Genomic DNA, 12093 nt, shown 5'->3' on the forward strand with positions numbered 1-12093 from the left:
ATATCACTCGTCAATCTTGAGATTAAAGTGGAAATTACTTGGATCAGTTTATCGCCCTACGGAATAAAAGCAAGCAACTTCTCGGGAATTTTCCACAGAAAGTTAGATCCCTCCTTCACCACCCAGCCGCTTTTTTATGAGCTTAACAGAACTTTGATGAGTATAAAAGTAAAAAAAAATTAGTGTCTATAAGACGAAAAATTGAAAGGTGCTCATATAAAAGATATTTGATTTTTTGGGTTTTTTAAGTGTTTTAAAGTTTTATTTATATTCAATAAAATAATTATAAGAACATTTGAAGTATGCTAGGAAATTTCTAAACGTAATTTCCTAGCATACTTAACATTAATTATATTTAAATTTAACAGTAGATAAATTATTTTTTACAGTTTAAACAAATTTACTATACTTACAGCTATATTTTCCAATAACTGAAAGATTGTATTATTTTTAAAGTTTAAAATTAATTATGCAATTTCAGGTTTTATTTCAGAAAATTCGAATTTGATTGCGCAATACTTTCCGTTAATATTTTTCGAATTTCTGAGTTTAGAACTGCGTCCACTATCAATGTTCAGGCACTGATCATAATCGCCCCTGATCCATGGAGTTATACCTAACATACCAGCTGAAGGCTTCCCCATAGAATCCAACACTGAAATAAGATATTGTGAATATATTAATTAGCTGTTAAACTTTTTAATATATAGTCTAATGCAGTATACTTATACAAATATGTAGTACATAATTTTTCTGAAAGAGTTGTCGTGTTTGTGATAACCAATCAATAAATTATGTACTACGTATTTCTATCAGCATATTGTATTATATAAAATATTTGAAATTAAATTCTGTAAATTTAAGTTTCCAAAAATAATATAAAAAATATTTAAGGTACTACGGTAAACATAATTATATATTTATCTTAAATAAACTTTATCATTTTATAATACTACTTTATTATTAAACTTATATGTATACAATACCCAGTTGTTGTCAAATAAAGAAAATCACTGGATTCTGCTCGATGAATTCATCAACGGACTGTTAACGTGGAGTTTCTTAGGTTACTTTGAAGCACAATGTAAAAAGGAAAACTGAAGTAACTCTGTCGTATAACGGTGTATAATTACTTATTTGTTTATATTATATCTACAAAATGGCGCAATAATTGTAATTGGCTATTTTCGCATTTATCTGTATGTTCTATAACAGGAGTGTCTAACCTTTTTGTTTCTCTGAACTACATTGGAAGATGTCATGAATTTTTGGGCCACAAGTATATTATATACTTGTGGTCCAGTCGTTAAATATGAATAAGATTTAACATGTGATAAACAGATTATAGTGCGCACTGATATTTTGACGAAATGCTAAATAATGCAAATATTTGTAGGACATAGTGGAGAATTTCATAATTTGGACTGTCAGTTTTCAAGCAGAATTGCTTATGGAAGAAATACATTTAATGGTTTAGTAATCACGAGAGAGAATATTAATAAGTATTAAATTTTTATCACGAAAAAAATATTTTAAAAAATTACTTTTACAGACACTTTCAATTTTTACTTAGAAATATATAAAATCATTTATTATAAAGTAGACAAACAGAAATTTATTTGAAAAACACAAATATTTGTTTTATTTGGGTCTGTAATTAATAAAAAAATGACAAAACACTATTTTAAAGTGCATTTTTATTAGACTAATATATTTATAAATAATATGTAGCGCGAAAAGTAGCCAATGCGCCAAATGAGATTTTTTACGCCAAACTAAAAAAAGGGTAGCCAACTTTGGCGCAAAGAAGCCAAATTATGCAACGCTGAAAGGAATACTAAATAAAATTGGAGTTGGGACTCAAAGGATTATTCTTAAATGTTTTCGAATGGTCGAAAATGTTTTGGATTAGTAGTTGGATGAGTAATGGGGATGGATTTCGGAGACGTGTGAGGCACATACTCTAGTTGATTTTTCATAAGGAAAAGTGAACGAATAACAGAAAAAAGTAGAAAGTGAAAAGTAAATAGTGAAGTGTGAAAAGTAAAAATATAAAAAACAATGCCAAAGCGTAAGAAAGAATTTTTGCGGTCTCGAATCATATCAAAACAGAAATAATCAGACAGAAGAGTAACTTGAAGATTGTAGGAATACACACCGAATTAGAGAAAGATTATGTAGAGGAAGAGAAAAAGTCTTTTACATAAAAAAACTATATTACATATAGGCCTAAATGTACGAACAAATAAAACTTGCAGCTAAAGTGTTTTATAAAAAGTATTTATTTTATAAAACCCGTTATGTATTGTTGTAGATAATTAAGTTTGTGAGGAACTAGTCGGGGATACGGGGTAGTTTGTTACTCTTGTAACACTTAATCGGCGGTTATTCCGTGAGAATAGTCCTCGGTTTGTCAACAATAATGGCTTTTCCTTAATTAAGGAAAATTGAATGTGGAGGGCTTTAACTAATATTTTAATCTTTAAACGGAATAGAATGATCATGTAATTACCTCTTCCTTGTCAGGATTCCCGACACCGGTTAATTAAATTTAGATTCGCGGATTAACACGCGTTTAGTGAGGTTAACACGGATTTTATTCAATGATGAGACATTTCGTTAACAAATAATAAAGGAATTTAATAAAACCAGAATAAACAATATTATACAAAAATAGAATTATTGAATAAATTAAAATTAAGCGAATGACAGATTATACGATTGAGAGAGAGAGCTCACAAATTCAATGTTAATCATACTACCTCAATTTACTTTATCTTTTTCTGTATTGTATGATTATACTTCACTTCGTTGTTTTCTTACACTGCAGTTAATGGAGCAGTCTTGCAAGGCACATAATTATATATTTTCTTCTATTCTTACTAATTTAACTCATTATTACATTCATGCGGGAAATGACTAAGGCGTTGACATTCGGTATAAGTATGAAATACGTCTCTCTTCTATGAGATCTTCATGCGTACTCCTAACTAAGGGCGTTGGCCTTAGGGAGCAAATATGATATACTTCTCTCCTCTATGAGATCTTCTGACGTACTCCTCGAATCATGCAAAATTCTGACTATATTTTTCACTTCTCATTCAATTAGCGTTTAGGATTTCCTCACGTGAATAGAGGAAGACGGGATTTATCGAGGGGTCGACAATTCCCAGGGTGTTGAGATTTTGGATAGATAAGTGGAAAACAGAAAGATGGTTCAACTTCCGTTAAAGGAAGTGACTTTTTATCCGTTCCCCACGTTAGAAAAACGATATTTTCACCCCAAAAATGAAAGAATATTTTCTTTCAAAATTTATAATTAGATTATTAATTTGTCCCAGGTCTATTCGGATCTCACAAATGTTTTTATCAAACTTGCATTATATCATAACCCAATTATTTTGAATTAAATGTTACCAAGTTCTAATTATGGAATAAGGCAATAACTATAAGGATTCTTAAGATCGATGACGATGAATTTTAATGATATTTGGGGACAGTTTCTTTTTCTCTATACCAATATCAAAAAAATTTCTAAATATAATCATTTCAAAAATATAGTCATTATATGTATGTATAAATCCTCTGTATAAATGTTTGTGTTGGGAAATATAAAATACCACCGACCAACCTATTCTCGAAAAATACGATTAATAGAATTTTTTTTTAATTTACTAAAATATATTTAAATCGTATCATTTCTTATTTTTAAGCATTTACTTAAACACATTTTACTAATAAACAAATAAATTTAAATTATTCTACCTAAAATCTAAAATAATGGTGAGAATCCGAACTTATTAATAACATAACTGAATCACAACGTAATGTTTCTACTTTCTGTCAACGTTCCCAACTGGGAGCAGTTCGTCTTTTCAGTTCTCAGCGTAAAAGACGACACTTTCTCGTAACCTCCCGACTTGCTGTTTGGATTTCATCCTTTTAAAATAATACCAAACGGGCAGTCGAGGAATCGTCGCCATTACCTCGATATTTGCAGTCGTCGTCCGTTCCTCGAACCGTTTAAGACTTTGCATCACAGCCGCCCTTAGGGCCGGACAACTGGGGCAACCGTCCCGGGCTTCGCGCTTAAGAAAATGCAGCGTAATAATGTTTTATAATTAAAATGTAACAACTTGTATTCAACGTAAAACTTAATTTTAAACTATAATTATAAGGTACACTGGAAAAATTTCATAAATCTTAATTTCTTGATACAGCTTTGATAACAATACTAATTGAATTTATGATCTACAAAAAGAATAACTGTTTAATGTATAAATTCAAATATATTTGTGTTTATTAGTGTTGTATTAGTCGTTCTTTTATAAAAGAATAATTACCTTAAAAATATCCAAAATGACATTTAAAAAAATCAGTTTATATAATATAAATTGTAAGTTGGCAATACCGTCAAAACTAGGCGCCAAGTCAGATTAGTGTAGTTAGCATAGCTCAGAACATTTATACACTTAAGCATATTGTAAGCTAATAAATGTTTCAATTGAACAAATTTATGCTGCTTAATGGTACTTTTTTTAATTTAATAAGGTTAAAACACCTTAACTTAAACTTCGTTCAGCACTCCATTACTGTAAAACAGCAGAGAAAAACATTGTTATATTCATAATAACTTTTAATACTTGGGAAGGAACTTTACGGACACAAGTATGTTTTTCAAATTTTCTAGTTATTATATTATTTTTCAATTCATTTTTATTTCAAGTTTTATTTTCTATTTTTTCTAGGATTTAGAACATTTGCAATGAGTACGAGTAGAGATAAAATAGAAATTATTTAAGTTGTAATTAGAAAANGCTAAATTTTTATTAATTAATTTTTTAAATTGGTGCCTATTTGACCGAGCGCGCGTAATTTAAATTTGACGGAGCACGCGCGTGCCGACGGGTTAAGAGGATGCAGCATAATAATGTTTCATAATTAAAATGTAACAAATTGTATTCAACGTAAAACTTAATTTTAAACTATAATTATAAAGTACACTGGAAAAATTTTATAAATCTTGATTTCTTGAAACAACTTTGCTACTAATTGATTTTATGATCTACGAAAAGAATAACTGTTTAATGTATAAATTCAAATATATTTGTGTTTATTAGTTTTCTATTAGTAGTTTTTTAATAAAAGAATAATTACCTTAAAAATAATCAAAATAATATTTTAAAAAAATAGTTTTTATAATATAAATTGTAAGTTGGCAATATCGACAAAACTAGGCGCCAAGTCAGATTAGCGTAGTTTGCATAGCACGGAAAATTTAAACACTTAAGCAAATTGTAAGCTATTTAATGTTTCCATTGAACAAATTTATGCTGCTTAATAGTACTTTTTTAATTTAATAAGGTTAAAACACCTTAATTTTAACTTCGTTTATTACTCCATTACTGTAAAACAGCAGAGAAAAACATTGTTATATTCATAATAACTTTTAATACTTGAGACATAAACTTTACGGACACAAGTAGGTTTTTCAAATTTTCAAGTTATATTGTCTATTTTTTCTAGAATTTAGAACATTAGCAACAGGTATAAGTAGAGATAAAATAGAAATTATTTAAGTGTTAAACAGAAAAGAAAACATGCCGAAAATAAAAAAATTCAGAAAGTCGTCAAACTGATAATCTTTTAAAATATTTTAAAACTGAATGATCTGGCTGTAGCTAGCACTAGTGTACAAAATAAGGAAGAGTCACAAACTACATACAAAGAATTACCTTCATTATTGAATGAAGATAAAGCTATAAATCAAGGTCAAGATTTTTTTTTCTTAGGGCAAACGAAAAATCTAATGAATTATCAAATTATCAACCATATTGGAAGACGATTCTGGAACTTAGCCATCACACCCTTCTGAGAAAATCAGATTATTATTAATTAATAAAAACATTTTTCAAGTAACATATTACGATTTTTCAACAGATGAACTGGGTAGAAAATTTAATGTATCTTATTATACAAAAGTACAGTACATTTAAGTGGAAAAAAATGTTGCAGAAACTGTTTTCTCTATTCAAAACTAAAAGATAAGTTACTTTGTTTTTACTGTTATTTATGTTTTAACCAATTGTCAAAGATCATGTTTAGCATTAGTAAATGAAGGTGTTTTTGATTGGAAGCACCTTGGAAGTCCCTGAAATAAATATGAATTATCGTTGCCACACCGAAAATCACTTAAAGATATTCTATGGAGCTAAAAACAGTTTGCAAAAAGAACAAACAATTGACGATTTTAATCAAAGACAAATTAATTCAGATGTGTGAAGTTCTTAAAAAGATTATATTTTGCATACAATATTTAGCTAAAAACAATGATGCACTTCGTAGAAGGAATCAGATAATACAAAAAATAATGGTAAAATTTTAAGGTCAATTGAAATTAACTTCAAAATTCGATGCAAGAATGGCAGAACATATAAGACATATCAAAGATAAAAAAACAAAATGAAATAATTGTGAGAATTCGCATGGATTCTTAGATTTTAATAATAATATTTATAAGAAAGCATTATAATTTTATAAATTAAAAGAAAATTATCCACAGAAATTAACAGAAAAAAGGAGAGAAAAAAAAGGAAGTTCACTTGTTTCCAACAAGTTTACTTCCTTCAGAAAAGTAGTTAGTCAACCGATGACTACATGTTTAGATCATTGTCAGATGATCCTTAGGCTCGATTTCCATTGGAAGAAAAAATTAGTATAAAATAAAGTTACGCGCTAAAATCTGCGGACATCAGCTCTTCATTGTTTCAGCTTGTCTTTGTTTAACTAAGTGCCATAGTTCTTCACACGAGTGATTTCCGCCCAAGATTATGAATCGCATAATTCAAGTTATCACAGACGTAATATAATATAATACAGTATTGTTTGTAAACTGTCTCTATCAACCTCTAAAGACCAACCTATTTTTAAAGGTTTAATTATTCATGTTTAATCGTAGCTAGATGTTATTTATGTTTGTTCATTTATATTCTTTTTTTTCCATTAAAATATATGTTAATTTGTTAATGGGACTTGATTCTAGTTTTCTCATAAACTCCTATCACTTACTCACGTGTGTCTCCCTACTCAAACCAGCCATCCTAATCGACATAGAAGAATCGCGAGTTAAACCGCGAAATAATAGTTTAACTGATGTCAATATCCTGACGGGAATCTTGATTTCACAATCGAAATCTTTGTTACCGCTCATAGGTTAGACTTCCATTGACATAGAGATCGGATCTGACGATCTTGTGCCGATTAAGTGGTACACAAGTTTACTAACTTTATACCCCCGGCTTATCTCACATAATTAATATGTTGGCAAACAAAGTTAAAAATGAAATAATAATACAAAAATAAATAAAAAGTAAATGTTATGCAGTACAGTTAGACTGTACCACCGATAAAACTCGTATTAAACAATTGACTCTCATTGTTCGAATTGTAGAAATGCTTAACAAACAATAACGAAATGAAATTGGAATTAATGATTATTTTAATTGTTTTACTATTTTCCACCTATGCTCACAGGTGGGCTAATCTAATGAAACATTTAAGAAATTCAATTCTAAAACCATTATCAGATACACGTTGTGAAGGCCGAATGAATTCTGTAAAGACAGTTAGATCTAATTTAAACAAAATTATAACAGCATTAGAAGAATTAAATGACGTGACAGAGATTTCTAGTGTAAAAACTAAAACAGATTCTTTGAGAAATATGCACGACGCTTCCAAATCTGGTAATTAGTTTAAGAATATTATTAACAATTCGAATTTCAACAGCATCAACAGGAACGATTAACAAATCTGACATTTTTATGTATTGAGCAGGAAATACGTGAAAAATTACATTGCGCTGTTTTTATAAAAGATTTTGTTGAAATAAAAGCCCGCAAAATTGATATTTCATAAAATATTGCGAAAAGGTTTAATAAAACATTTAAAATAAAACTAAAAACATATTTCATACAATCTTTAAAAAATATTTTTTTTACAGTTTTTGTTTTATAATTTCCGCACTTTTGTTTAAATAAATTATGAAAAAATAACGTTAATTATTTTATTTATTAAGTTTTTTTACTAATACTTAGTTTCATTTTGGAAAGGGTCCCACAATTTTAGATTTGCGCCGGGCCTCGCAAATGCTAGGTGCAGATCTGCTGTGCATTATCTAATTCGATTGGATACATCTAGTTTTTACGGTTACTTTATTTCAACAGATACCTTCTCGTCTACTGTTACGCATTCTGAAAACGAACTATTAACTGTCACTATGAAATCTTGCTACAACGATCAAGAACGAGTCAACCCCATCCCCATCAACGAGGATCAGAACTGTCGAACACAGTCAACCCCAAGTATTGATCGGCACGCGAAATTCATGTAAACTCTCTCTGTCTCTTTCGACCACTTACGTCTATAAATCACTTAAATATATTGTCGTTCTAAGTTGTAAATTGTATCATGTTTTCTTCGTAATTAAATCGATATTAGTTGTTAACGTGGCATCCGAGTGATTCTCTTCTGGTATGAGGTTTTTCAGATCTTCTGTATCCCGAATCCGATCGCCCGCGCACGCGGCCGCTAGCGTGACCTACTTTTAAAAATAAACCTTTTCGTCGCGGATTTGACGACCCTGAAGTCAGACTTTTGACATTATCAATCTATCAACAATAAATATTTATAAGTTCTTACTTTGTAACGGCCATTCTTTCAACTGGGTTAAATCTCTCATAAACATGACTCCACTCCTAACACATGACGATGATAAATTCGTTTCTTCGGAAATTTTCATTAAATATGGAAGAGCGAATTTGACCACAGATTTTGTCAAATTTTTCAAATTCTTTTCTGCTGCATTCAGAAATTTTACTGTTTTATCTAATTCGCTCCAATTAAATTTTTGTGTACTATTCTCTATCTTACTTTCACGAACCTCGTTTGATTTGCAAAATATTATGAATAGAAATATCACAAATAGAACAATTCTCTTCTTCATCGTTCAAAAAATAAGATTTCACGTTGGAACAAACGTTAAGTTCAAATTCTTTCTATTAAATGGCAACTAAATTAGTTTTATAATAAAACTTCTTTATTGTTCATTCTGAGGAAAGTTTTGTGAAAACGATTAATAACCTGAAAGTCAGATTGACAATGTCATGCTGTAGTTTCCTGGCATTGTTTATTTGTTTTTATTTTTTATAATTACTGCCATTAATCTTCTGTCTGCAGAAAATTAAAAATACGACTGATTACTACTCCAAAAAATTAAGATAATTTAACTATTTCAATAATATTACTGTCACCTTTAACATAGATAGATCTTAGATCAGAGGTGTATAATCAGCATCCGATCCACCTTCGGGTTGCATGCGGTCCAATAAATGTGTAAACAAAGCCGAAAAATGTTTTAATTTTTTTTATTATTTATTTCTTTCATCGGCATAAACTAAAAGAAAAAGATTCACAAAACCGTAAACTTGATATTTTATTGGAAAAGAAATATTTTTAAATACTTGGAGATGTGTGAATGAGGAAGGATTGCTAAATAAATTGAAATTGTGACTCAAAGGATTATAGATCCAAAGTTGGGAAAAGTCAACAAGTAGTAAGAAAGGTTAAATAGGTCCTCTGTTACGTAAATATTGACTTTTAATTTTCCAATAATACCTTAATTCAACCCAATACTAAATAAGTACCTATCAGTAACCGAATGAATAAAATCACTGAATACAAGAAGTTAGTCGTGTGTTCGCAGACTTTTTTAAAACTCTTTCCGCCCTGTGGGCACTAAGTGGGCCTCTATTTGCCAGTCCATTACGGGTTCAGCCAGGCCCACAATGGTGCTGCCGGGTGGTGAGGGACGGGGCCCGACATATTTGAACGGACCACCACCCGAAAAATTTCTGGGGATTCCTTGACCTGTCCGGATGCGAACCCGGGTCCCCATTTTAGGACTAAATTTTTGAAGCGATATTAGTTCATTACGCTTACTTTAATTCAGAAAATAAAGTAATTAAACAAACTAATAATAAAATTTTAATAAAACATTATTAATGAGAAGCCAAGTCATTTCAGCTATTAATGTCACGGAATAATAAATAGTTTTATTGTTTGGTTTATAAAATAAACGTAATTACTTGGCCATTGCGAAATTTTCTGGAAATCTGAAATGATTATATCAGTTTGATTGAAAAACCAATTCCTGGAATATTTTAAACCCATTTTCTATTCCTAACCTTCGGGAAATCGNAAATATTGACTTTTAATTTTCCAATAATACCTTAATTCAACCCAATACTAAATAAGTACCTATCAGTAACCGAATGAATAAAATCACTGAATACAGGAAGTTAGTCGTGTGTTTGCAGACTTTTTTAAAACTCTTTCCGCCCTGTGGGCATTAAGAGGGCCTCTATTTGCCAGCCCATTACGGGTTCAGCCAGGCCCACAATGGTGCTGCCAGGTGGTGAGGGACGGGGCCCGACATATTTGAGCGGACCACCACCCGAAACATTTCTGGGGATTCCTTGACCTGTCCGGATGCAAACTCGGGTCCCCAGGGCGGTAGGCTGCCACCTTGACCGCTCGGCCACTGTGTTCGCACACTGTCAACAAACTGGTGACAATAAGTTTTCTGGGTTTTCTTCGCGTAATTGACACCTGAATTCAGAGCAGCTTTACATTAAAGTCTTTCCGGAATGCTCTTTGGCCGATAGCTGACGTGTCGCATTGCAGTAACCAAATAAATAAAAATAATTATCACCTGCGATTATTCATTGTGACGTCGTCACAATGCCGGCTGCAAATTTTCATCGGAATGTTTTCAATAATTTTAATGGTTGTTTTGCCTTTGTGCACCATACTTTTTTTGTTCTAGACCGAATGTTCGTATATACTTAATCTGGGCTTCTTGTCACATAAAACTTCCAGATCTGGTATTAACATTTATCCATGTAACTCTTTTCTCCAGATTATGAAAAAACATACAGACATTCAGAGTTTATAAGTGCAATTTTTTCAACTTACAGCTAGATAATTTTTCTATAAGCGCAATATTTACGAAAAAGAACTTCCCATGTACAATATGTTGCCAAACTTTAAACATTATTATAACATAAACGGAATTATTCTACCATTTCTACAACATTTTTTCTATTTAAAGAAGTTTTACATCAAACATTTCAGAAATTAAAATTAGCATCTTACATCTTATGAAGGACAATCACAAACTATCCAACACAGATCACTTTTCAAATATTAATTCATAATAGACCTGTTTTAATTAGTAGTCGGTGACCATCCCCTCTTCCGGGAGAAAGTCAACGACTACATTTGGTCGAATTATCTTCACCCCCTACCTCAACAGCCTTTTCTTCCTATAGGACAAGAGGTATGGAAGCATTCCAATAAGAAAATTACTTAATGCAAAGTTACAGCGACCACAAAGTATGTTCTAAAGTGTTTTTTAGGAAACCGAGTTTAAATATTTGGCTCGTTTGTCGGAAAATTTGATTCGTTAGCAGATTACCGTTTCATATTCGACTGTGAATTGGAAAGTTTCTTACGGTTAACATTATAAAATATATGAAAAATTTAAGATATATTTTTAATTCTTGTCTACTTGATTAATGAAACTTTTAATTAATGTCATTTCGTATCATCCGAGTATCGCTATAAACATGACAATAAGCGAAAGTAAAGAAACTATATAGTTTTCGTTCCAATGTTTGTTATATAATAGTGTGCAATTGATATAGGGGAGACCGGGGCAACTTCGGCATACGGGGCAAATTTGTCAAGCGTTTTTTTAAAAACAAATTAAAAGGAGACTTTGGTTATAGGTTAGGCAGTTGAGTTTTATTGGTGGCTTGTTGAGTATAGTGCTTTTATTGTTCTCCAACAAGCGTAGTTGAATTATCAAGCAAATTTTCATTTTCGTTCAATTCCATATAATATTTTTTTTCCATTTATATTGAATTGGCAGGTTTTGTTATAATTCCATGATAACGAAAGTTACTTTTCCTGTTAGAAGGATGTAACTTCAACTTATTCACGTGGCCAGATCGTGGCTTGGCATTCTGTTCT

General features: G+C 30.8%; 1 protein-coding gene across 1 annotated transcript in view; it reads right to left on the minus strand.

Moving 5' to 3' along the window:
• Window positions 1-12093, minus strand: part of LOC111630126 — a 29970-nt gene that overhangs the window by 12082 nt on the left and 5795 nt on the right. Inside the window, exons 2-3 of the mRNA XM_023374153.1 lie at window positions 513-655; window positions 414-431 (exon numbers count right to left, since the gene is read on the minus strand). Coding sequence (XP_023229921.1) covers window positions 414-431; window positions 513-655 — 161 coding nt within the window. The remainder of the gene's footprint in view (window positions 1-413; window positions 432-512; window positions 656-12093) is intronic.

Source organism: Centruroides sculpturatus, unplaced genomic scaffold (genome assembly GCF_000671375.1).
Source record: "Centruroides sculpturatus isolate CEXI.00-Female unplaced genomic scaffold, Cexi_2.0 scaffold540, whole genome shotgun sequence".
Lineage (NCBI taxonomy): Eukaryota > Metazoa > Arthropoda > Arachnida > Scorpiones > Buthidae > Centruroides > Centruroides sculpturatus.